This window comes from Leopardus geoffroyi, chromosome E3 (genome assembly GCF_018350155.1).
Source record: "Leopardus geoffroyi isolate Oge1 chromosome E3, O.geoffroyi_Oge1_pat1.0, whole genome shotgun sequence".
Classification (NCBI taxonomy): domain Eukaryota; kingdom Metazoa; phylum Chordata; class Mammalia; order Carnivora; family Felidae; genus Leopardus; species Leopardus geoffroyi.
Window position 1 is genome coordinate 19,441,306 of NC_059340.1, and position 26,290 is coordinate 19,467,595.

At 53.3% G+C, this 26,290-nt stretch overlaps 2 protein-coding genes across 2 annotated transcripts in view; one reads left to right on the top strand and one right to left on the bottom strand.

Annotated features, from left to right (window-relative positions):
• Positions 1–17,853, bottom strand: part of SBK1 (SH3 domain binding kinase 1) — a 50,360-nt gene extending 32,507 nt beyond the window's left edge. Inside the window, exon 1 of the mRNA XM_045459945.1 lies at positions 17,029–17,853. The gene's annotated coding sequence lies outside the window, so the exon portion shown is untranslated. The remainder of the gene's footprint in view (positions 1–17,028) is intronic.
• LOC123589684 lies at positions 15,944–18,306 on the top strand. Its single transcript, XM_045462110.1, has 2 exons — positions 15,944–16,875; positions 18,034–18,306. Exons 1-2 carry the CDS (start codon positions 16,054–16,056, stop codon positions 18,304–18,306), a joined length of 1,095 nt encoding a protein of 364 aa, XP_045318066.1. The 5' UTR covers positions 15,944–16,053.
• Positions 18,307–26,290: the final 7,984 nt, after the last annotated feature.

The following is a 26,290-nucleotide window of genomic DNA, read 5'->3' on the forward strand; positions in this document are numbered from 1 at the left end:
CCCTGGCACTCCAGAGCCCGCCGGTCCTAGGGACACGGCCCCCTGGCCGTCCCATCCCTTCCTCCAGCCCCTGGCCCTCAGAGAACCTCTGTTCATCCCTGCCTGCCTATTTTCCAAGCACAGATTTGTGCCAGGCCAAGTCCTAAGCATCTTACACATATGAACTCATTCAAAACTCACTGATAACCCTATCGTGTGGCTGCTGTCGTTATGTGTCTGGGACACAGGAAGGTGAGGAGCTTGTTGAAGTTCATACCCTACCTGGGACTCGAACCCCAGGCCGGGCTCCGGAGTCCAGGCCCCAAACCACCCTGCTGGCCAGCTGATCCATCTCAACCAGGCCATCCTCACCTCCTCCTCTCCCCAGATTCCATTCGATCTCGTTTCCTTCTCCCTCCCTGTCTCCCTCCCTATCATGATTTCTCGATTTCTGATTTCTATCTATTCCTGCCTGTGGGCTGCCGCCTGGGAGGGGCCCTGTCCCGGTGTCCTGGGACCACAGGGGGGGTTGGGAGAGGGGTGGGGGTGTGGGGAGGGACACAGGGCAGAGGTCTGGGTGGTAGAAGGGCCGGGGGGCCACGCCCCAATCTATTTCCAGCTTCGTGGAGGCTCCGACTGAGCCTGAGCCGGGGTCTGGAGGAGGTGGGCAGGGTGGGAGCAGGAAGGGGCTGGGCGGAGCCAGGCCTGCAAGCCCTAATTAAGTCAGTTAATTAGGTGGGGAGGAGAAGCCTGTGGGAGTTAATGAGCTTGGCTAATTAAGTGGATCCTGGAGAATGGCTCAAATTCTGGTGGCCGGGGAGGGATGGGGGCTTAGGCAGGATGGAGGGAGGGGGAGTGGGATGCCTGGTGCCTCCCAGGTGTCACCAGGGTCTGTCTGCAGCCACCACCGGGGTCTGAGGCCACTACCGAGAACTTCAGTGACCGTCGGGGTGTGCAACGCCCCCCCTCCCCCGCCCCCGCCACCAGGGACTGGTCTAAAGTTACCATCAAGGCCCAACGCCCTCACCAAGGCCATATATGCTATTGACATCTGGGCCCGAGGTCATTATCGAGGCCTGGTCCTGCATCACCCGTCCCTTGGGGGTTCAAGCTAGGTTCCCTTTGAGCAGTTTGGGGGATGGGGACAGAAATTGAGCCCTGACCCAGGAACCCTTCAGGGCAACCAACACAATCCCTGTGGTGGGTGGGGAGCCATGACTGCCACGCCCACATGCCAAGTTTAAGTCTGCAAAGCATTCCCGCTGTCACTGCCAGCAGGGAGAGCTGCAGGGCTCTTGTCCCAGCTCACAGATGCGGCAACTGAGGCCAGGGAGGAAGGAGCTTGCCCTGGCTCCTCCTCAGCCTCCTGCTCATGGTGCAGACCGGGGAGGCAGGGCCGTGGGGGGGGGGGGGGGGGGAGGAGGGGAGGAAGAGGACAAGGGAATGTTCTCTTCCAGGCCTGGAGCCAGTCACCTGCTAGGCCACCAGCTGTTCCGGGAGCTTGGAGGCCTTCTCTTGCTTGAGCCCTGTTTCTCTCTGATTGTGGGGTCCTGAAACGCCACCACCAGGGATCCTGGGGCGGTGAGGTGTACCTGATACCAGGGCCGGCTACAGAATGTGGGCCTCGTGTTCAGGAAGCAGAAAGAAAGCTTTTCCCTTCTACCCAGCTCGCGCGCGCGAGCTCTCTCTCTCTCTCTCTCTCTCTCTCAGCCTGTCATGGTGATTTTTTATTTGCTATTTAAGGCCATAATCCCTTGGGCGTGGGGATATGCGGGGGCCAGTGCAGACCCTCACAGGGGCCCAGGGCCACCCCGCTGCACACTTGGTGTGGAACCTGCCTGCACCCAGGCCCCTGCCCTACAAAGACCAGCCCTGGTGACTGGGTGGGGGCAAGGAGTGGGGAGCTGGGAGGCCCCCCCCCCCGCCCAGGGGGGTGTGGAAGGGTGGGATTGCTTGTGGCGCAGGCTCCGTCCTCCCAACAGACCCCACTTACAAATTCAAAGATGAAATTATGAAGAATTGTCCGATGCCACCTGCAGAGCAGCAAACCCCAAGTTCGGGGCCCCGCGTGACGGCACTGGTCACACCCGGCCAGACACACACAACCTGACGGTCCTCGCGGCCACTCTGCACGCTCGGTGAACTGCCCCCAGTTCACCTACTTGCTCATTCATTCATTCATTCATTCATCAAATATTTATTGAGTGCCTCCTCCATGCAAAGAACAAAACAGAAAAGATCTCTGCCCTCATTCATGCTAGTGAGGGGGAGAAGGCAACAAATGGCGTAACTGAGTAAATAATTATGCTTCAAGGGATTCGAGTGAGGGAAGAAACAGAGCAGAGAGGGCAAGTCCTCGCAGAGGAGGTTACATTTGAGCAGAAACTTGAAGGGGAGGGAAGGAGCCATACCGATATGAGGGGTCCAGTAGGCCAGCCACGGGCAACAGCCAGCGTAAAGGCCCTGGGGCCAGAGTGTGCATGGTGGTGGTGGTGGGGGGGGGGGGGTCGGGAACAATGAGGAGGCTGGTAAAGCATGAGAGGAGATGAGAGGTAATGGGGACAGTTCACTCAGGGCCACCATAATAAGCCTTTGGCTTTGACTCTGAGCGAGGTGGGAGTTTATTGGAGGGTTTTGAGCAGAGGAGGGATGAGCTTTCAGCGTTAACGGGCTCCCTCTGGCTGCTATGGGACAGATAGCCCTGGGGGGGGGGCAGGAGAAATGAGGAGGCTCCTCACCCAGTTGGGTGAGAGAAGACGGCAACTTGGAACAGGGCTGCAGGAGGAAAGGTGGTGAGAAGTGGACCTCTGCTGACAGACTGGACGAGGGGGGTGGTGTGTGTGTGTGTGTGTGTGTGTGTGTGTGTGTGTGTACGTACAGTTTACCCTGGGTACCCGGACCATGAATTTCCACGAACAGGTGAGGACACCAAGCAGCTCTCTGGTCCCCAGGATTCTGTGCCCTTGAGAGTCGGCTTGTCATTTTGGGGGCACCCCCCCCTCCATACCTCTACATTTCTGCCTGCCTCGGGCCAGCTGCTGCAACGTGGAAAAGTTTACATGAACCCTATGGATGGGACACATGGCCTGGGCAGGGACAGCGGTAAACCCGAGAGCCCCGGTTCATCTGAACAGTGACCCTGTGACCCTGCGACCCACCGTTGCCACATGGGAATGTGCACTCAGGCTCTCAGAGCTTGCAATTTTTCAAGAGACGTTGGAAATCTAGATCTTAGGACGCAATGCCCTGATTTTTTAAATATTGGCAAGTCAATTCTTTTAATATTTACTTATTTATTTGGCAGGGGGAGGGGCAGAGAGAGAGGGAGACACAGAATCCAAGCAGGCTCCAGGCTCCGAGCTGTCAACACAGAGACTGATGTGGGGCTCGAACCCACAAACCACGAGATCATGACCTGAGCCGAAGTCGGACGCTTAACCGACTGAGCCACCCAGGCGCCCCAGGTAAAATTTTTTTTTTTAATTTTTTTTTTCAACGTTTATTTTATTTTTGGGACAGAGAGAGACAGAGCATGAACGGGGGAGGGGCAGAGAGAGAGGGAGACACAGAATCGGAAACAGGCTCCAGGCTCTGAGCCATCAGCCCAGAGCCTGACGCGGGGCTCGAACTCACGGACCGCGAGATCGTGACCTGGCTGAAGTCGGACGCTTAACCGACTGCGCCACCCAGGCGCCCCAGGTAAAATTTTGATGTCAGGGCAGGCTATACCCCTGTGTGGGACCAAAGATAGGACAGGGGCTGCTTCCGTAGGCCCTCTTCCCATAGCAACATCTGCATCTGGGGTGTCTGCAGACCTGGAAACCCAGATCCCCCTGGGGCGTGGCTTGATAGGTCTTGGCAGGTCTAGGCAGGAGCCGGGGTGAGGGGCCGTTAGGAGAACAGTTGGCAAGGAGCGACCCCTGTGAGCCCTTTGGGTGCCAGGCAGTGGCATAGCTCCAGGGATGATATGGTTCCCAGGCAAGGGTTGCCGCTGGTCCGCTGGGCATCCCAGAGCAGGGAAGAAGGTACAGTGGCCAGAAGGGTGAGACTGTGGCCAAGAATGAGCCATAGGGTGAGATTTGCTCCAAGACAAGAGAACCAGCATGAAGGGAAGGCGCCCGGACTTCTCCTTGTCCCTGCCCTAGAGACCACCCTCTACCCCAGCCTCTGCTGTCCCCAGACTCCCCCCAAAAAGCCCACCTCCGTTTCTCCATTTCCCTGGACCTGGGCTGGGCTGAGGGGCTGCGGGAGAAGCAGAGAGAGAGAGAGAGAGAGAGGCGATAGCAAAACTTCCTCCGCCATCACGTCGGGTCAGCATCCCCGTGTGGCCCTGAGCTTCCCAGGTGTGACCTCATTCATCCTGCCAACGTCGGAACGACGGCTGTGCCCATTTTAGTGCTGACGAAAATGGGTCACAGAACAGCTGGGTAACCTGGCCAAGGTCACAGGGCCTTGGGAGTAGTGGGAACTGCAGTTAAGCCCAGGGATGTGTGGCTACAAAATCTAAAATATGAACACAGAAACTGTCAGATGAAAAGAGTCCAGAGCCTCACCGCCGGCCACGGGCTGGGCCAGTCGCTGCATGTGTGAGCGCAGCGCTCCCTCTAGCGGCTGGTCTGACACGGTGCAGGGAGGACTGGGACTCTCTCAAGCGCGCGCGCGCGCGCGCGCGCACACACACACACACACACACACACACACACACACACACACACACACCTGTTTACTCTCTGGTTCTCCAGAGGAAGCCCACACCATCTCCATCTTCTGCTCCCCTACAACCCAGGACCCGTGGCCTCTACACAGCTGGTTCACCCAAGGCCCCTCTCCTTGGTCAAGGGAAGCCTGACCTTGGTCAAGCTGCGCCAACCCCGGGGCATCTTCTCGCTGCTCCCCTGCTTGTCCCTTTCTCTCTGTCGATGCCTGGGTCTCTTTGTCTCCACCCGTGGTTCTCTCAAACTTGGCTGCACGTTATAACCCGCTGGGAAGCTTTCAAAAATCATGATGCACAGGCCACACGGGAGAGGGAATGAATCCGTCTCCTCTCACCATCTTTGATTTCCAGGGACGGGGGGGGGGGGGGGGGGGGGTCCGGGAAGCCTACGGCGGGCCTCTCGGTTTCCCAACGTCGTCTGCTTCCAAGTTTATACCCCAGATCTCACCGCCCCCCGCCCCCCCCCACCCGGGAGATCTCTATTTTGTTCAGTGTTTTCCTCCTTCCATCCCCTTCACCACTTGTTATGATACCCGGCTGTAGCAGCTCATCGAGCTCATGGAGACCATCACCCCTTTCCGCCACCGCCATCCGTCTCGTCCCGCTCGGTCTCCGCCCGCCACCACCAGAGCTGCTGCCCGGAATCCCCGCTCCCCTGCCCACCTCCCTCGTGGCAGTACCCGCTTGGCCATCACCGACTCTCTGCCTGCACCGAGCAAAGCCAACACGGCTCGGAGCGTCCCACACCGGCCTGGCAGCTTCCTTTCTGGTTCATGGTCTTTTTCTAAAATTGTTTTTAAGTTTATTTCTTTATTTTGAGAGAGAGGGAGGGAGCGAGAGAGAATCCCAAGCAGGCTCCGCCGCTGTCAGCGCAGAACCCCCTAAGGGGCTCGATCTCACCAATCGGGAGAGAGCGTGACCTGCGCGGAAATCCAGAGTCAGACGCTTCACGGACTGAACCACCCAGGCGCCCCTCCGGTTCGTGGCCTCGCAGGGGCGCTCATTGCTGCCGCGCAACCCCCGCTGGCCTGCCAGCTGCTTTTTCCCCCCCTCTCTGAGAAGGGAAACTTCCAGCCCCCTGTGAATCTCCTAGGGATCTCCGCGAAGGCCAGGCCCCTGCGTGTCTAACCCGCCCCCAGGCGGTGCCAGTGCTTCCGGTCTGCGCCCCTCCCTCTGAGCCGCAAGGTCTTGGACGACTCTCTCCCACCTGCTCCTTTCGCCTCCGACCGCGGCTCCCACTTCACGGAGCAAACAGATGGATCAGACTGCCTCCCGCCGGCAAAGCGCAAACCCACCCAGCTGCTCACTTCTCGCTTCTTCCCATCTGCTTTGGGTGGGGGAAGCTCTCCTCCTGTGAGGCCAAGCCTCCCTTGGGACCTCGTTGTCTCAGGACTCCGCTCCCTCCCACCAACCTCCTTCTGGCTCCAGGACTGTTCCCACAGCAGGCGGGCTGGGCATCGCCTCCCTCACCCCACGCCTCCAGCTATTTCTTGGACCCCCCCCCCCCCCCCCGCCCCATCCCCCTGCACAGTGTGGAAAGCTTCCTGGCAGAGTTGGCTTCTTGTCTCTGCCCTGCCACCTCCGGTTCTCCGCTTTGTGCTTCGTGTTCTTTCCACTATCCTTTTGTGAATATGGTTCTGATTTGTAGTCAAGTTCAACGTGCCTGTAGCTTAGAATCAAGAAAAGCGCACCACCCCCACCCCTATCCCCATTTCCCACGCCCGAAGGGCAAGCCTTTCGACTCGGGGCAATTTTTCCTTCTGTGTTTCCTATAGAGCACCTTCACTTTGTTTCTTGCCAGGTTTAGGCTTTCGCTGCCGACTTCCTCCTTGGGAAGTGCAGGATTTAGCTCCCTTCCGTCCCCCCACCCCAAGATTCCTATCCCTGCCCTCCTAATACAGTCGTATCAGAATATCTCTGGTGCTTACACGTTGTGGAAACATTGTGGACATGGAAACATGTGGCATTGTATGGTTTCTTCCCCCCTTTTCCTTTTTTATAATAGATTTTTTTTAAGTAATCTCTAGGCCGAACGTGGGGCTCGAACTCATGACGTTGAGGTCAAGAGTTGCACGCTCCACCGACCGAACCAGCCAGGCGCCGCTGGACTTTATCTTCTAAAGCAGTTTTAGGTTTAAAGAATTGTGAAGAAAGTACATATCCCGCCTCCTCCTTCCAGGATCCTATTACTAACGTCTCTCGCATTAGGGCGATACGTTTGTTACAATGGATAAAGCAATACACACACCACCATTCACTATAGTTTGGGGCACCTGGGTGGCTCAGTCAGTTGAGCCGCCAACTCTTGATTTCATCTCTGGTCATGATCCCAGGGTTATGAGATCGAGCCTCGCGTTGGGCTCTGTGCTGAGTGTGGAAGCTGCTTATTAGGATTCTCTCTTTCTCCCTCTGCTCCTCTCACGGCTCCCCCTCCTTGCATGCGCGCGCGCGCACCCTCTCTCTCTCTCTCTCTCTCTCAAATAACGTAAATAAAATAATGTTATAAAGTCCACAGTTGACCTGAGGGCTCACTCTGTGCTGTACGTTCTATGGTTTTTGGTGTCATGGACCCACCCTTGCAGAATCATACAGAATAATTTCATTGCCCTAAAAAGCCCATGCTTCACCTGTTCATTCCCCTGCTCCCTCCCCACACGCCCCTGGCAACCACTGATCTTTTTACTGCCTCTGCACTTTTGGCTTCTTCAGAACGTCGTGTAGCTGGAATCGTAGATTACATACCCCTTCCGGACTGACTTCTTAGCAATATGCATTTATGGTTATTCCATGTCTTTTCATGGCCTGATAGTTAATTTCTTTTTATGGATGAATAATATTCCATTGTATGAATGCGCCACAGTTTATCCACTCCTCTGTTGAAGGACATTTTGGTTGCTTCCAAGTTTTTGGCAATTATAAATAAATCTGCCATAAACATTCATGTGCAAGTTTTTGTGCGGACATAAGTTTTCAACTCATTTGGGTAAATCCCAAGAAATGCTATTGCTGGATCATATACTAAGACTCTGTAAGACACTGTTGGTCTGTCTTCCAAAGTGGCTGTACCATGTTACATTCCTGGCAGCAAAGAATGAGAGTTGCTATTGGTCTCACATCCTCACCAGCATTTGGTATTATCAGTGTTTTGGATTTTAGCCGTTCTAATAAGTGTGTAATATAGTATCTCACTGATGTCTTAATCTGCTATTCCCTAAGGACATATGATGATGAGTATCTTTTATACGCTTATTTGCCATCTGTATATCGTCTTTGGTGAGGTGTGTATTCCAATCTTTTGCTCATTTTAAAATTGGGCTGTTCGTTTTCTTATTGTTTTTTTTTTAAGAAATCTCTGTATACTTTGGATAATAGTCTTTTATCAGATAAATAGTTCTGCATTTCTTTTTTTTAAATGTTTATTTATTTTTGAGAGAGAGAAAGAGTGTGAGTGCAAGCAGGGGAGGAGCAGAGAGAGAGAGAGAGAGAGAGAGAGAGGGAGAGAGAGAATCCCAAGCAGGCTCCATGCTGTCAGCACGGAGCCCAATGTGGGGCTCGATCCCATGAAGATCCCAATGAGATTATGGCCTGAGCCAAAATCAAGAGTCGGATGCTTAACCAACTGAGTCACCTAGAAGCCCCTAGATAAATAGTTCTTTATCAGATCAATTATTTTTGCAATTTCCCCCCCATTCTATGGCTTGTCTTTTCACCCTCTTAACAGTGTCTTTCACAGAGTAGAAGTTTTAAATTTCAAGATTCTTTCTCTTTTCTGCACAAAAGTTTTTTTTCCTATGTGTTTATGTCTAATTTGATCCACATTCTCTCCTACTTGTGTAAATTTCTCACGAGTTCAAATACTTAGGCATTCTATCAATTTCATCTCCTTAAAGAAATATTTTCTAGAACCTTTTGTCTTATTTCACAATTTTTTTTTAGGTAGGCTCCATGCCCCTCAGTTGGTTGAGCATCTGACTTTGGCTCAGGTCATGATCTTGCAGTTAGTGAGTTTAAGCCCCGCGTTGGGCTTTGTGCTGACAGCTCAGAGCTGCAGCCTGCTTCAGATCCTTTGTCTCCCTCTCTCTCTGCCCCTCCTCTGCTCCTGCTCTGTCTCTGTCTGTCTCTCAATAAATACACATAAAAAAAAATTTTTTTTTGAAGGAGGCTCCATGCCCAATATGGAGCTTGAACTCACAATCCTGAGATCAAGAGTTGTGTGCTCTACCAACTGAGCCAGCCAGGTGTCTCTCTTCTGAGTTATTTCAATGTGAAATGCCTGTCTTTTCATTTCCCTTCACCATCATCTGGGAGATTCCCTTTACCTTCAAAATTTTGGGGCCCTTGTAAATCTGAAATAATCTTTTTCCTACTCTCACTTTATGGACAGTTTGGCTAGGTATAGAATTCCAGGCTGACAATCATTTTCTTTCATACTTTTGAAAACAGCTCCACCGTCTTCTGATTTTCCAAATGGCTGTTGAGAAGTCTGACGTGATTTCAATTCTGGACCCTTTGTAGTATCTTGTAGAATATTTTTCTTGTTCCTGTATTTTAAAATTTACTGGTGACTAGCCTTCGTGTGGGTCTGTTTTTATCCTGTGATTGGACACAGTGGACACTTTCTACCTGGAAATTCAGGTCTTTCCATTCTGAGAAATATTGGAAATATTTCATTATTTCCTGTCTTCTCTTTCTGGGACTCTCTTATTCAGGTGTGAGATTCTTGCACTGGTCCTCTTATTTTCTTACTCCTTTTTTCCTATTTTTCACACAGTGGCAGCCCCAGAGGTGCCCTGGTGGGTTCTCCCTTCCAGAAGAACTTGTCACTCAGCTGTGAGGAATGCAGGTGGCTGACAGCCTCCAACCACAGGACCTTTGAGATCGGTCACAGCCTCTGAGCTAAGACCAAGGTCTTCTTGGGCAGCCTTAGCCGGCGACTGAGCTCAGCAGACACCAAGGTCTGGCCATTTCTGCCATCTGAGGGGTCCCTCGGATGGACAGTCTTTGTTTTGGGAGCCCCTCCTGGGTTGGCCAAGAGTTTGTTTGGGTCTGCATCCAGGTCAGGTGCTCTCTGCTTAGATCTGTTTCCATCTCGCATTCAATTCACAGGTGTCAGATCTACAGCACGGTTTGAAGATTCGCCCTACTTCATCCTGCTTTCTCTTCCTTAATTTTCATGGGCATGAGCCATCGGACACTTCTTGCATTCCTAACTCTGTGTCGCGATGTCTGGGACTGGAGGATCCAAACCTACACATGTATCTTTACCCGTTTGCTCTACTTTTTGAAAAATTTCTTTAACTTTATCTTCTCATCCAGTGGTCAGCAAATTTTTCATTCAGGGCCCAGTGGGAAATACTTGAGGCTTGTGGGCCACATGGTCTCTGTTGCAACTACTCAACTCTGCTTGTGTGAAAGCAGCCACAGGACATAGTAAATAAATGAGTGTGGCTATGTTCCACTAAAACTTCCTTCCTTCCTTTCTTTCTTTCTTCTTTCTTTCTTTCTTTCTTTCTTTCTTTCTTTCTTTCTTTCTTTCGAGAGACTGTGTGTGCACGCACACAGGTGGAGGAGGGGCAGAGGGAGAGAGAGACAGAATCTTAAGCAGGCTCTACACCCAGCACTGAGCCCTACTTGGAGCTTGACGCTGGGCTTGATCTCACAACCTTGGGATCATGACCTGAGTCAAAATTAAGAGTCAGATACTCAACCTACTGAGCCACCCAGGCACCCCGCCAATAAAACTTTATTCAAAAAACAGGTGACAGGCTGGATTTGGCCTGCAGGCCATAATTTGCTGACCCCTGTTCTAACTCTTTCAAATATGTTTTCCATTCCTGTACGATATTCTTAGTTTCTAGGTACTTTTTTTTTATTTGTCTTGTTCATTCTCAGAGTGTTTTTTTCCTTTCAAGATAGCATCTAGTTTTTGTTTCATAGTTGCAATGTATTTTCCTAAATTTCCAAACATAATCATAATCATTTTGTTTTTAGGCTTTCTGTCCCTTGTGTACTCTGTTTCCTCCAAATTCTGTTTTTCTGTTTGTTTTTGCTCTGCTATCTTATATTACAGGTTTTTCTCCAATGTTGACGGTCTGTGGTTACCTGCTCATACTTAAAAGATTTAAAAAGAGCCAATAGAATAGTGGCTGCCTCTGTGTGTGTGTTGGGGCAGGAATGGATTGGGGCATGACGAAACTTGCAAAGGTGTTACCTTACATGGCAATGTTCTAAATCTCAGTTGAGGTGTGGGTTACACAGGTGTATACATTTGTCAAAACTCACTGAGAGGCACCTGGGTGGTTCAGTTGGTTAAGGGTCCAACTTCAGCACAGGTCACCATCTTGTGGGTCATGGGTTCGAGCCCTGCGTCGGGCTTTGTGCTGACAGCTCAGAGCATGGAGCCTGCTTCGGATTCTGTGTCTCCCTGTCTCTCTGCCCCTCCCCTGCTTGCATTCTGTCTCTCTCACTCTCAAAAATAAAATAAACATTAAAAAAAACTCATCGGGACGCCTGGGCGGTTCAGTCGGTTGAGCATCCAACTTCGGCTCAGGTCATGATCTCCCGGTTGGTGAGTTTGAGCCCACGTCAGGCTCTGTCAACACAGAGCCAGGAATCTGCTTCGGATTCTGTGTCTCCCTCTCTCTGCCCCTCCCCCACTTGTGCACGCACGCGCGCGCGTGCTCTCTCTCTCTCTCAAAGATAGATAAACATACGAAAAACCCAACTCGTTGACCACTTAGGACTTTTACATTCCACCCTAACTATGTCTTGATTACAGAATATAAAAATACAATTTATAAAAGCAATCCGATGAGTATCCCTGTACGGGGGGTGGGGCTGGCGGACTTGGGGGTTCAATCTAGAGAATTCCGGTTGGGCTGTTTCACGGGGAGATCCCTGATGCCAACCTACAAAGTATTCTATTCTTGGCCCTTTAGACTCTAAGATAAAGGAGAGAACTAATACAAAGAGAAAGAAAGCAACTTGGAGAAAACAAAGACTATGCAGGGAGAAGAAACTGAGAACGAACAGGAAACGAAATAACAACACTAACAAAATTCTCATCATTAATGTATCCAGAGACTGAGGGAATGAACTTTGGCATGTCCTACCTGGAAAGGTGAGTCCTGACCTCGCAGTCATGGGAATCCAGAGCAGGAAGGAGCCTGGGGGGTGATGGTGGGTAGGGGGCGGGGCTTCCTACAGTCAGGAGGTGGACTTCAAAAAATCCTTCTAGTTGGGGGCAGAACTGCCCCCTCATCATGCTGTGGCCTCCCGTTCAGAGACCCTGTGTTTTATCCTCTCTGGAGAATAAACCTCCAGCCTTTGTCAGGGAGGGGGAGGGGCGGCCGCCGGGCTGTGCTAAGTGGGAGAAGGAAATCTGAGAATCAAGGCCCTTCGTACACCAATCCTCCTGTCTCGGGCCCTAGCTCTACTCCCATTTCCGGAGGGCACTTAGCCCACTAACGCTGGAGGCTTTGGGGGGTTTGTGGGGTTGGCTGGGGAGATTCTTGCCTTTCTCACTCCCAGAGTGGGGCTCGCTTCCGGTGCACGGTCATGAGGGTGCTAAATCAGTTATCACAGGCTCATCTGCCTTCCAGACTCAGAATTCTGTTGCTGTGGTCTCCTTTCCAATGTATCCGTTTTTGCTGATTGGTACTGTCGTGGGCAGAATAATGCTCCTCCGCCCCAATGTCTGTGTCCTAATCCCCAGACCCTGTGAGTATGTTACCTTACCTGGCCAAAAGGGGCTTTTACAAGATGTGATTAAGGTTAAGGACCTTGGCACGAAGGGAGGATCCTGGATTATTCAGGTGAGCCCAACCTAATCACATGAAGCAGGAGAAGCAGAAAAGCTTTCTTTCCCGGCCGTGATCGGAGAAAGAGAAGACGGGACCACAGAGATGCTAGCGGCTCGTGGGAGGGAGGGGGCCACAAGCCAGGGAGTCCAGGGCACCTCGGAAAAGACTGGGAGATGGATTCTCTCCCCTCGAACTTTCAGGAAGTTCTTCCAGAAAGAGCTCCCTGGGACAGCCTTGTCAACACCTCGATTTTAGCCCAGCGAGACGTGTGCTGGGCTTCTGACATACAGGATGAGATAGTAGATGTGTTTGGTCTTAAACAACCAAGTTCGTGGCGATTCGTTATGGCAGCAAACCCGGGACTAATAGGTGCACTTCGAAGAATCCACTCGCTTCCTTTCAGTGGGGTTTCGGAGAACACGGGGTGTGCGTCTTCAATCTGCCGTCTTACCCGGGTGTCTCCGCTCCCGCCAGCTTTTGTCTCCACCCCTTCGTGAAACGTTCTTAGCGAAGTCACTTTCGACCTCCGTGTTGCTGAATGCTCATTCTCGTTTTCCTTGACCGTTTGGCATTTTTGAGATGAGTTGCCCATTCTCCTCCTTGAGATGCTCTTCTCTTGGCCACGGGGACCGCACCACACGGCTACTAATGCCACCTTTCTGCTGATGTCTCTGACGGTCTGTCACCAGCCAAGAGTCTCCTCCTTCGAGCCCCAGACTTCCGGAATCAAGCCCTCACTTGACATCGTCCCTTGGGCAGCTCACGTGCTTCTCAAATTGAAAACACCTGTGGCAGAAGTCTCACCACACCTCCCCTCCCTTGGGTCTTCCCATCATTCCCATGCATTTCTCCAACCCCAAAACCTCAGGTTCGTCCCACATCCCTTTCTTGCTTTCCCCACCAGCAAATCCTGTCTCCCGAATATATCTAGAAGCCGTCTGCTTCCCCATCTCCAAGGCCCGCCTTGGCCCAGGCCGCCGCCACGGCCCCTCCGTCATCACCGTGACCTGCCCACTGGTACCCCGCGTCCACTCTGGCCCAGCTGCCATTGATTCTCTCCAGAGCTTCTTGAGAGATCGTTTAAAATGTCAATCGGATGATATGCCGTCCTCCACTTAAAAGCCTCTGGAGGTGTCCCAATCCTGTCCAGGATAAAATCCATTCCCTTACCACCGCCCACGCCTGTGTCATTTAGCCCGTTCCTCACCTCATGTCACCTCCCCACCCCCCCACCCCCCCGCCCATTTACTCCGCTTGAGCCACGCTGACCTGATATGTCCCCACCTCTGGTCTGCCCCTGGGCCTTTGCGCGTCTGTTCTCCGGGCCTGGGATGCTCCTACCCCCACTCTGCCCGGCTACCTCTCATTCTTTAGCTCTCAGATGAAATGTCCCTACCTCCCCTGTTCACCTTATGCAAAGGGGGTGTCTCCCCCCCCATCCCTCTGGTCATTTCCTTAACAGTGGGTTTGGATCATAGTTGTGTGTCTGTTTAATCATGTCTTCTTTGGCTCCCCCATTGGATACAAGCAGGACGGCCACACAGATGGTATCTTCACCTTCTGATGTCTAGTGGAATTTGTGGAATGAATGAATGAATGAATGATCGCCCCCACAGACACACCGCGCACCTGTTATACGCCAGGTGCTTCGACATATTTCAAATTTTTCATTTCCACAGCCCTGTGAGGTTGTCACAGCTGGGCTACATATCCCAGGGGTTTGGTTTTGTTTGGTTTTGTTTTGTTGCAATTAGCTGTTCGGGCCAATAAGCGCGGGCCGAGGCAAAATAGGCCACTTCCGGCTTTGGCTCAGGAAACCTCACATGTGATTCCTGTTCTCTTTCTTCTCTGTCTGCCAGTGGTTGCAGGGGATCCGGCGGTGGGTGCTGAAGGCCTGCGTGACAGCCGAGTGAGTCACAAGGTGGGAGAAGCCCGGGTCCCCGAAAGACTAGGGGAGCACGGTCTCCACGACACCCCGACCCCTCTGGAGCTTTGCATAGGCAGGAGCTGGGCTCTGCCTGTTTCTGCGATTTCCAGGCTTGCTTGTTACAACGGCTAGCCTCACCTTAATTAATACATCAAAGCGTCCCATGGAGGTGGCTTTGAGGCTCTTGCTGACAACGCCTGAGAAAATCCAACTTTAATTTTACAGAGGCCCAAGGAGGGTTACAGAGAAGCGGGGAGGAGAATCAGCAGGACCCAGGGCTGCTAAGTATGGCTGTGGCTATTGGGAGTGAATCCTGGTGACTTCCAGGGGGCTGGAGGAGGGGTGAGAGGGGCAGGGGGGTAGGGGGGACACCTTCTCTAAGCTCCTAAGGTGACCCCACCAAACCTCACTGCCCACTGCCCCTCCTACAGTAGGAGAGAAATATTCCAGAGCCTTCCTCCCACTCACTCCAGCCCGCAGCCTGGGTGTCCACATCACTCAGTATTTTTAGCTTCACCACCTGGCACCTGTGGTCACTGTCTGCCCAGCCTGGCGGTGTCCCCTCTCCGGGCCTTAAAGGGCCAGCATCCACCAGCTGGCAAGGAGACTGGCTTCTGCAAACGCTGTATCCCCAGGGCAGGAGACAGAGGGGAGTCCCCCGCGTTGGAGGGTGCTGACATTTGGAGGCGGGAGATGGGAGGAGGAAGGGACAGCAGGATCTCACTGGTGCCTGTCTGTGAGGCCTGGTTTATCTCATTCTAGAGTTTCCCAAAGAGTGGTTTGCTCAAGTTGCTCCCCTGGGCCCTGGCCACAACACCACACCGGTCCCCTCTCAGACCCGAGGTCGCCAAGTCTCCAGGGCGGGGCCCGGGAGTGTGTGTTTTTTAACCACCCACTCCGAGGACTCTGGTACCCTACGTCCTCATATCATCATTCGTTCGACAAGCATTCTGAGCCCCCACCAAGAAGATAACGCTTCTCTCTGAAGTCCATTGCTGTGGGACTCACCTAGGGTCGCACTGAGTCTCCAGCTTGGGCCCTCCCCATTGTTCACTCCACCACCTACGGATTAAGTCCTGGGCTCAGCAGTCAAGGCCCCTTGTGATCTGGCCCCCTGGACCCGGCCAGCCTCCTCTCCCCGATCCCCCTTCTTTCTCGGATGACTGCGCTCCTCCCGTTCCCACTGCCTGTGATGCCCTCTCCTCAACGTCACTCGGCACCCGGGGGAGGACCCCAGGGTCTCCTGGGGCCCCTGCAGGCAGAAGTGGTCCCCCTTCCCTTCTGACTCCCTGAGCCCAGTACACCCACCCTCAGCAGGGCGCCCATCATTCTGCCAAGCTGATCTGTTTGCGTGTCTGTCTCCCCTAGCAGGCTGTGACCCCGCCAGGACTGGGGCTGAATGATGGACTGACAGCCATAGCAGGGAGTATCTCCCATTCCACAGATGAGGAGACAGAGGCCACAGAAGGAAAATTATAGACTAGGGTCCAACAGAGAAATTCAGGGAGGAACCTGGTCCAGGCTGCAGGAGCCCCCACCCTCGCCCTCCTGAAAGGGGCCCGGAAGGGGCACCTGGGTCGACCCTCAGCCCGCCCTTCTCCCCACCCAGGGTAGTGCTGACTCAGGCAGCGATGGAGGCGTGGGCGGGCTGGGCCGGAGCAGAGGTGACCCCTGTGTCCCCTGCAGACTCTCCATCCATTCCCGGAGTCTGTGGTCACAGCTTGGGTAATGCACTTGGCTGGAGCCCGGGTTTCCCTGCAGGTGGGGGCGGGGAGAGCTGGCAAAAGGGACAATGGCCCTTGGGGCAGGAACCCTCACCGGGGCATAGCGCACAACCCTTTTCCTACAGGTACATCCTTGCACCCACTCCCGCAAACATGTATGCACATGCACAATCACACACACGCCCCCAAATGCCCAGTCACACAGCCACACCAACCTTCGTTCTCACCCCTTCGCCGCGCTCTCCCTTTTCCGCACACACACACTCAAGCATATATGTATATATATATATATATACACACACACGCAGACATCTTCACTTAGTAATTCAACAAAGACTGAACATTATCAGGTGTCAGTGCGTTGCAGGGAGGAAAGGTGGCTCTCAGCTCAGGGTGGGGCAGGGGCTTCCTGGAGGGCTTCCTGGAGGGCTTCCTGGAGGAGGAGGCATTGCCGCTGGGCCTGGACGGTGGGGAGCCCAGGAAACGGAAGCCTGGGCAGTTTTCCCTGGGGGGGGGGGTGACTCTAGGGGAGCAGAGCACAATGAGGTGGGTGCGGTCGGCCCAATCACACAGGCCTTGAACGCCCCGCCAAACGCTGACTTCATCCTGTGGGAGTGGGGAGCCACGGAGGGCTCTGAGCAGGGGGTCAGGCCCGCAGCGGGAGAGGACAGGAAAGTCACTGCGGGGCCAGAGCGGGAGAGCCAGGGCGGAAGCTGTGGTGAGAACCAGGTGAGGACCTGTCTGGCTCAGGGAGGTGACAGAGGGTGGTAGGCAGTGGACAGACAGAGAGTCCAGAGCAGGTCTGCGGGGCCCTGGGGGGCCGAGCCCCTCGCCCTCGCCCTGTCCCCGCCCCCCACCCCCGCCCCCCGCCCCAGCACTGACCTCTGCAGTGGGACCTCTTCCAGAAGCTCCTCCTCCTCCTCCTTGTGGAAGCACACGAAGCAAAAGGCTGGGACATCCTCGGTCCCACAGCCCAGGGGCCAGGCTGGCGGCAGCTCCAGGACGGGGCAGGGGTGGCTGCTGGTGGCCTCGGCAGCATCGTCCCCGGCCTGGGCAGGGGTGCCCGAGCCAGAGCGCTCCAGGGTCAGCAGCCGGTTGGCCTCGGGGCCCTGCGCCTGCCCACCTGCCACCTGTGCCTTTTCGCTCAGGTTACCCGTCGCCTCGGTGGGTGGGAGAGCCTGTGGCTCCGTCCGATGGGAACGCCCGTCCTGCCCCGCAGGGCTGGGCCCGGCCAAGTGGCTTCCGGCCGGAGCCTGGGCTCAGAGGTGGCTTGCTGGGAGACAAAGGTCCGGCAGGGCCCCTCGCTGCCCCTCGCGGAGCCCTGGGCCCCCCGGCCGCCCGCTGTGCTGCCGCCTGTCAGAGCCGGGACCGGGAGGGCAGGCTGGCGGACGCCCTGTCCGTCTGTTCATCTGTCTGTCCAGACGTCTGCTCCTCCCTGTCCAGACGGCAGCAGAGGTGGCTTCCCTGAGAAAGTTTGTTCTTCCCTCCTGGGGTGGGTGGCGTGGGTGGCCTCCAGGACAGAGGATCGGGACCTGAGGCTCCAAGGGGGGGTGAGGCCCGCGTCAGGCTGGCACGGCACCCACGCCGGCCCCAAGAAAAGTTCTGGCCCTCGGAGTCCTGGCTCTGGCTCTGGCTTCTGCCCGGAGCTCGCCTCCCTCCGCTGCCTGCTCCCTGCTCCCTCCGACTCCAGTGGCTGCTCTGGCAGACCGCTTGGCTGTGGGTATTAATAGCTCCACATTCACGCTGAGAAGCCTGGAGGTTAACTCCTTCCCTGCCAGAGCTGGGGAGGCCGCCGGGGCGGGGCAGGCGTGGGGGGGGGGGGTGGAACAGAAGAAAAGGCGGCGCCTCAGTTCCGCCCCCACCTGAGCCTGGCTCGCTTCTCGGCAGGACCCTCTCAGATGCCACCACCTCCTGCCCACGAGTCTCGGTGCAGCACGGGGCCATTGGGATCTCGGTCAGCGTGCCTGGGCCACCTGCACCGTCCATACGCCCCTCCTCCGGGGAGCCGGGGGGGGGGGGGACTGGGGGCTCCGACAGCACCCCTGCGATGGACAGGGCTCTGAGCTGAAGGGAGTATCTCCGGGACTCCTCCGCTCACACATCCACCCCTCAAGCCACTGGGTCCTCCCGCCCCATTCCCTGAACAGCCACCATCTCTGACTTTGGGTCCGGTTCTCTCACTGGCTTGGGGGGCGGGGCGGGGAGGCCCCCCAGTTGAACCGCATGCAGCTCCCACGGGACCCAGAGACCGCTTCCCTGCACTCGTATGTCCTACGGAGGAGCATGGGAATAGGGTGGGAGTAGGGGAATCTGGGTCGAATTCGCTTGCTTGAAAAATGTTTCAAGCATCTGTGTGCCAGGCACTGTGCTGGGTGCTGGGGACCCAGCAGTGAAGAAGGCAGACACTGTTCCTGCCCTGGGGGCGGGGGGGGCTTGCATATGCCGGCCGGAGGCCAGTGGGCCACAGCCCATCTACGTGGAGCCGGTGTGTGGATTAGAACGAGGCAGGGGCAGCCATCTAGCACCAGTGTGCGGTATCCATCACAGGCTGGGTTTCAGCCCCACTCACCTTCTCGGCAACTTACAACCCACGGAACCATTCACAGCGGCCCCGGCAACATCAGGAAACAAAGGAGAAATAAATTTGGAGCGTGAACCGGGCTATGAGAAAATACAACAGGGAGGTGTGGGAGACGCTGAAGACGGGGACTTGGTTTGGTAGGGTGTTCAGGGAAGACCTCCAGGGGAGGTGACATTGGAGCCTGGGGCTGTGACCAGCAGGAGGAAGAGGCAGCAGCCAGAGATCTGGAGGGAGACCACCCAGGGAGAGGGGTCAGCAGGTACAAGTGTCCAGAGGCAGGAACTATCTGGGGGCTGGGTCTTAAGGAGTGCGCAGAGTTTTTCCGGGGGCCTCAGGAGCAGAGGGAGCAAAGGATAGGTAAGGGGGCATGGTGCCAGTGCGAGGCGGTCAGAGATGTAGCGGGTATTCATTGCAGGGCTTCCTCTCCTGGATCTCTGGGGGTGGAGGATGGTGGGGAGAGGGGGGGAGCAGGAACCTGGGTCAGCTGAGGGGCTGAGGAGGTGGACGGGGGCGAAGAAGCCTGGAAGGAAACATCTATATTTGTTGAACTGAATTCCACTGGCTGGAAGGACAGAGCTGTACTTTCTTGGCTAAGAAAAGGTGGGGGCTGGGGACACAGCCCCCACACATCGTTGTTTAGGCTGTGCACACTGCACAGGGCATCCTGGCAGATGGTGAGTGGGGGCTGATATCCAGCCCTATCTTGCTCCGCCAAGCTTTGTCTCTTTAGCCCCGTGACAGCACGGTGTGTGTGTGTGTGTGTGTGTGTGTGTGTGTGTGTGAGGATGGGGGTGGGGGGAGGTCACCTTTTGCTAATTGGTCAGCCTGAAGAGTGCCTTCTAGTTTTTAATTTTTTTAACTTTATTTATTCTTGAGAGACAGGGAGAGAGAGAGTTGAGCGAGCGCATAAAGCAGGGGATGGGCAGAGAGAGAGAGAGAGAGGGAGAGAGAGAGAATCCCAAGCAGGCTCTGCACGGTCAGTGCAGAGCCCGACGTGGGGCTCGAACCCACGAACTGGGAGATCATGACCTGAGCCGGAATCAATAGCTAGAAGCTGACTTAACTCACTGAGCCACCTAGGCGCCCTTGAAGGGTGCCTTCTTAACATCAGTCCACCTAGAGGGGTGTCTTTTTGGAACTGGTCTATCCATAGAGGGTGACTTATTTCTAATTTGCCCAAAGCTGCCTCTTAGGCTGGGCTGGGGGGATGGCCTAGAGGCCCCAGGTTCTAGTATGGGCTCTGCTACAGTCCTGTTGTATGTTTTGGGCCAGTCACTGTCCCTGTGGGGGACCGTAGACCTATAGACTTAACTAGAAGTCAGCCAACCCTGACACTCCGCAGAGAAGGGAATGAGCCTAGAAACAGGCAGACTCCCCTGGGGTCACCCAGTGACACACAGCAGAACTGGGCTCCTTGACTCTCACCTCAGTGCTCAGTGTTTGCCTGGGTTGCTTGCCATGGAGACTTGGTCTTTCCTTGAAGGGAAGACAGGAAATGAGAGGAGGCAGGAGGAAGAGTGAAGATTCTGGGAGAAGGCGGAGGAGGAGGAGGGGAAGGCAGACTAGGCCAGGCTATGGCTCCCCGGGGTGGGAGTCAGAAGGGGTCAGGGTGTCCCAAGCCTCTAGGTGCCCCTTCCCCCCTCCCCTGGGCCCCACGGGTTGTCATTTGTGGACGTTAATTATTCACGATGCTGGTGCTTTGCCTGGTTTTAATGCACTCGGATGGCGTTCTCTAGCTAATGGGGAAAATCAATAGGTTTTAATTCTCGGTGGCTGTGAAGCTCTGTCTCCTGTTTGGGTGACTGGGCCTGGCCCTTGGGCTGGGGGGTGGGGTTGGAGGGTCAGACCAAGTTTTCAGGGGCCTGAGACCCCACCTTTCCCTCCCTACCCTCTTCTGATTCCGGCCTGGGGAGGAAAGATTAGGGACCAGGCAGCTCCAAACTCTGCCCCAAGCATCTCGGAGGGTCTGCGCCCTTAAGTCAACCATTCGCTGCAAAAGGGATGACCCGTATTCCAGACCTATGGGCCAGAAGGACGTCAGCAGAGGCAGCCTCACCAGCTTGTGGGTGCCAGAGTCAGGCCTGCAGCCCTGGGCCCCTGTGTTTGTAGTCTGGGGGCGCCTTCCCCTGTCCTGGCCTCAGGGTCAGCCCCGGTCATCCTCCTGGGCTCAGGCCAGGCTCACAGACCTGCCTCAGGCATGGAGGGATGCTTGTCCAGGCCTTGCATTCTTGAAGACGTTTCTTCCCCCCCGCCACCCCGAAGAGACTTCTGATATGATTTCTACGTGCAGTTCTGTATTCAGGCATGACAATTTCCCTGACAGGACTGAGGCCCAGGAACATTCGTGGGACATTACGAGCATGTCTTACTGTCCCAGCTCAGACCACATCCTCCCCACAGCATCCCATGGGATGCCCTGAGTCAATATCCTTTATGAATCCTGTAATTACCTTGTGAGCGGAACAACTGTTTTGCCCTGTATTTGTGTGTGTGTTAAAAGCGTTGATTAGGCAAGGGTGAACGTTTAAGATACCCCTCGGTCTCCGTAAGGTTGTTTTTGGCACGTCTTCATGTTTCCAGAACACAATGAGCCTCCAAAAAAAGGGAACCCAGGCCTTCCCCGGGGGACCCAGGACCCATGCCTGGCTGATTGGAAACACTTGAATCCTCAGCAGGGCCTGTCTGCTGGGTTCCTAGCTTAGTGCCATGGCCCTCTGGAACCCGGGGACCAGGACGTGGAGAAGGGTGACTGCCGGGCCTTACCCATCCCGTCCACCCAGGCCCCAGCCAAGCCCCAGAGGACCTTCCCCGACAGCCCCTTATTTCCCACTTAGGACTCAGGGGTGCAGAAGGCACAATGGGCCCATCTCTTCGGTTCGTGACACATCGTTGTTCTTGGTCCATGCGGAGCCTCTCCTGGCTTTTATTCATTTCTCTATTTGTTTTTACCCCCGTGGATGGCAGGCAGGCAAAAGCTGCTGAGGTTTACTCCAAATACCCACCTTGCAGGCTCTTGGGAGAATTATATGAGTCAGAGTGTATAAAATGCCTGGCAACAGTAACTGGTCACTTAAGTTCCATCTCCTGGGCCGGCTCTCTCTCTCTCTCTCTCTCTCTCCCAGGGCTCTCTGAAGCTTGGGCAAAACACCTTCCCCTTTGGCATACTGAGTATGGCTGGTGTTTTTCAAAGTCCTTCATTCAAGATCTGAACTCATCACTTGGATGAGCCTCATGGTCTGGTGAAGAAGCAAATATGGGCCCAGCTAGCCCTGATTTCGATTTCGAATTCAGTAGTCACTGGGTGCATACTCTGGCCAGGCCATGCGCTGGGCAGCGCTTGTGGGGGCCCAAAGAGGAAAGGGCCCCACCCAAGGGGGATTCTATGCCCAGTGGGGGTGGGTAGAAGATGGCCCTTTTCTCTCTCTCTCTTAGGGTACACTAAGCCACTGTAACAAAGAGGGCCCACATTACAGCAGCTCAAAAAAGTCTTCTGATAAGTCAATTAGGAGCAAATGCCAAAGTTGTACTTCAAGTTTGCCACGAGGTAAGGGGCTTATAACCAACTTGGTTCAAAGAGTCCTTTCCCCATTCTAGGGAAAAGAATGGTTAGATACTCATTGTGTAACACAAGAAAAATAGAATGTCTGATTCTGGATCATTAGCACCACTGGCTGACAGCTGAGTGGATGGGAACCTCGCTTCCCAGAAAAGGTCTTACTTGAATTAAAGTTTATGTGAATGTTGTTTAAGCATTCTGTTGAAAATGCCAGTGTCTTTCCAGAAGGAGCATGTGAATTACATCACCAGGGAAACGTTTTGTGTCAATCCAGGTCGGGTCCCAGTTTATCACGAGGTGGATATTTATTTCTCTTCAGGTAACAGCGCAGAGGTAGGTGGTCCTCTGGGCTGAAGCTGGCTTATGAGCACCGTATTCACATTTTAGTCCTCAAGAGGGAGGGAAGATGGAGTGATGCAGAAGAGGCATTCCTCACTTCTACTCATATTCTCAGCAAGTATTTAGCCCACCAGCATGAAAGGAGACTGGGAAGTTCAGGCTCCATTAGCACAACAATATGCATAGCTAAAAACTAGGGCAGAGTATTACTAAAAGGAATAAGGGAGGTTAGGATACGATTAGTAGTCATGAAGCCCTAATTTATAGCCAAGGAACTGAACACTGTTCCCTGCTTCCTGCCACAAACTGTGTGCCCGTCCGTTTCTTGGTCTTTTTAGTTGAGGAAATATATGGAATAGCCGATCTATATTGGACCCAGAGGACAGAGGTTCCAAGATTTAAAGTATATCGTGCGTTTGAATCTATAAAAAAGAGTTTTTAGTTTTGTCAGGAGAGTTTGAGAGTGCATTAATGAAGGTGAAATGAAAACATAAAGCAATTATTAACTCCAGTGAAAACAAAAAGTTGACAATAAGGGAAATGTAATCATAGTATACTATGTGGCTGAGGTGTGCATATTATCGACCAAGGCATAATAGTATAAATACTAAACAATTATTTTAACCAAAACGTCATATAACTACATTGGGAGGATGAGGACAGGATGCATGTGTGTGGGAGAGGCTGGAGTGAGGGTAGAGGAGAACTAAATGTTCATTGTCTATATTAGGAAGTAAGATAAAAAAACAAAAAAAAATAATAAAAAAATAGGTGTGTTAGCATGGTATTTAGAATCTTGCCATTTAAAGAGTGATCCACGGACCAGCAGCATCAGCATCACCTGGAAACTTGCTAGAAATGCAAAATCTTGGAACCCACCCCAGACCCGCTGAGTCAGAACCTGTATTTTAACAAGATCCCAGGTGATTCGCATGCTCCTTGAAGTTTGAGAAACCCAGACTTAGAAAGAGAATAGCAAACAGAAGGAAGAGTCAAAGAATTGAATTTGTTGCCTTTAGGAAAAGATCTGCAGTACAGAGGGGTAGGGGGTAGGGGACTGCTAACTTTTTATATAAGCCTGCAGCTTTTTTTTTTTTTTTTGAGTTTTCAAGAACGTGGAAGATCTACGATGCTGAAAAAAAAGTAAATCGTGCTCATTATTTTAAATCCCAACAATACAGGGGTGCCTGGGTGGCTCAGCTGGTTAATCGTCTGGCTCTGGATCATGATCTTATGGTTCGTGCAGAGTCTGCTTGTGATTTTCTCTCTCTCCCTCTGCCCCTCTCCCGCTTGTTCTCTCTCTCAAAATAAATAAATGAACTTAAAAAAAGAAATAAAATCCCAACAATACAAAATGGAATGCAAAGTCCTCCTCCTACTAGAGACCCCCAAGCTCCCCTTTTTCCTTGTCCATCATTTCTACAGGGTACATTCAGAATTTTTCTCTGCATATCCACCGACTGTGCATATGATTATCCTGTTTATTTTTTATGCACATGCATTGCACGAATTTGGGTCTTGCCATTTTTTTTCCTCAACAGTTTCTTGGAGATGGTTCCAGGCAAGTGCATATAGATTTGCTTACTTCGTTTATAGGTTGGTTTTATAGGCTATTACAGGGTGCCTACTATTGTAACTTACTTAGCTGTTCCCCTACTGATGGGAAATTAGGCTCTTTCCAGGTTTCCTCTGTTTCAGGCAATGCTGTAATAAAGCTTTTTGGGACGTCACTATGGCGTAGAGATAAGGGCACAGGCCCTGGGCATAGCGTGCCTGGGACTAGAAACCCAGAGCTGCTGTGAAGGTCAGTTATTTTATCCTCACGTGTCTCAGTTTCTGTGAAATGGGGATTAAAAACAATACTTTCTCGAAAGGTGGTTGGGAGGGATTTGTTCCATGGCTATTTGTTGAGCATCTATTATGCGCCAGGCACCGCTTTAGACCCGAGGGATTCAGTAGCGAACAAAATATAAAATTCCCTGCCTGTGTGAAGATTATAGCCTAGTGGTGGGAGACAGATAATAAGCGAGATCAATTCATAGAACCCAGGATGGTGAGGGCTAAGGAAGTGAAACAAGGAAGAGGGTTGGAGTGGGTGGTTTGCAATTTTAGATAAGGCAGTCATAGATGGCCTCACTGATAAAGTGACACTTGAGTGACAGAGACCTCAAGGAGATGAGTGGTGAGTCATGTTATTGCTGGAGGGAACACGCTCCAGGCAAAAAGATCAGGGATGGGAACTCACTCCTTCTCGAGATGGCTGCTGGTAGTGGGAAGGGTGCCTCCTACCCATGAGCCTTAAGTCCACCCTTTGGGAGTCGTACACAATAGAGCCCCTCCCCTGCCGAAGAAGCCCAATGGTCTCAGAGAGGGGCTGGGGTTCCCAGCCACGTGGGGTCAATCCCGGGCACCAGGGGCCTTTGCCTTGAGACCTCAGTCCTTCCTCGGGAGTCATATGTGGCTGGGAGGAGGAACCAGGGAGTGAGGGGCTGGGAACGCTATCTCTCAGCCAGTACACCGAGGTGGACTGAGCTTTGCAAAGACAAGTTTCACGGGCTGGGCGAGCTGTGTGGAGATCTCGGTGAGGCAGGTCTTAGGTCTGGGACAGCAGCCCTTTCAGGCCTTGTTGATCTATCCTCCTGAACCCGAGTAAGATGAGTTCTAGCATTTCTCTGCGGACAGTTTTGGGAAGGCAATCTGATTGGGAGAGGAAGAGGAGTTTGTTTTGAGGCAGCGATGGAGGGCAGGGGTGCCATTGAACTTAGAAAATGGTGATTTGGGATGACTTGGGGGGGGGGTCTGATGAAGTGGTGGGAGGGCTAAAGCCCCTCAAGCCACCCCTTAGCATCACCATGGCCCCAGAGTCCTAGCAGCAGGTTCAGGAAGGTTCTCCTCATGCTCTAGCCTCAAAATCTATCTCTAGCATCCCCTAAGGGTAGAGTCTATGCAGAGTGCTAACCCAGAAGATAAATGGTTTGCAGAGCCCTGTCCTCTGCATTGCAGAGGAGTGTAAAGAGGTAGGTTTGAGCTTAATATCTGGCATGAGGGCATTGCAAATTAGTGAGGGAAAGATAGGCTACTCTTTTCTTTGAGAAAGACGTATATCCAGATCGTCACTTACCGGATACCGCTTTTTTTTTTTTTTTTCAACGTTTATTTATTTTTGGGACAGAGAGAGACAGAGCATGAACGGGGGAGGGGCAGAGAGAGAGGGAAACAGGCTCCAGGCTCTGAGCCATCAGCCCAGAGCCCGACGCGGGGCTCGAACTCACGGACCGCGAGATCGTGACCTGGCTGAAGTCGGACGCTCAACCGACTGCGCCACCCAGGCGCCCCAACTCTTTAAATCATAGGAAACACTAGATAGAGGAAAAGTTTCCAACTTAAAAATAAAACTATAAATGAATTAGGAGAAAACAGGAGTGAATTAAAAAAATAATCCCAATGGGAAAATGTCCTGCTGGTCGGAAAACAAGTTCAGAAATTACAAATTTGACTGTAAAAAATGTTGAAATTTCTTTAAAAAATTTTTTTAATGTTTATTTCTGAGACAGAGAGAGACAGGGCATGAGTGGGGGAGGGGCGGAGAGAGAGGGAGACACAGAATCGGAAGCAGGCTCCCGGCTCCGAGCTGTCGGCACAGAGCCCGACGCAGGGCCCGAACTCAC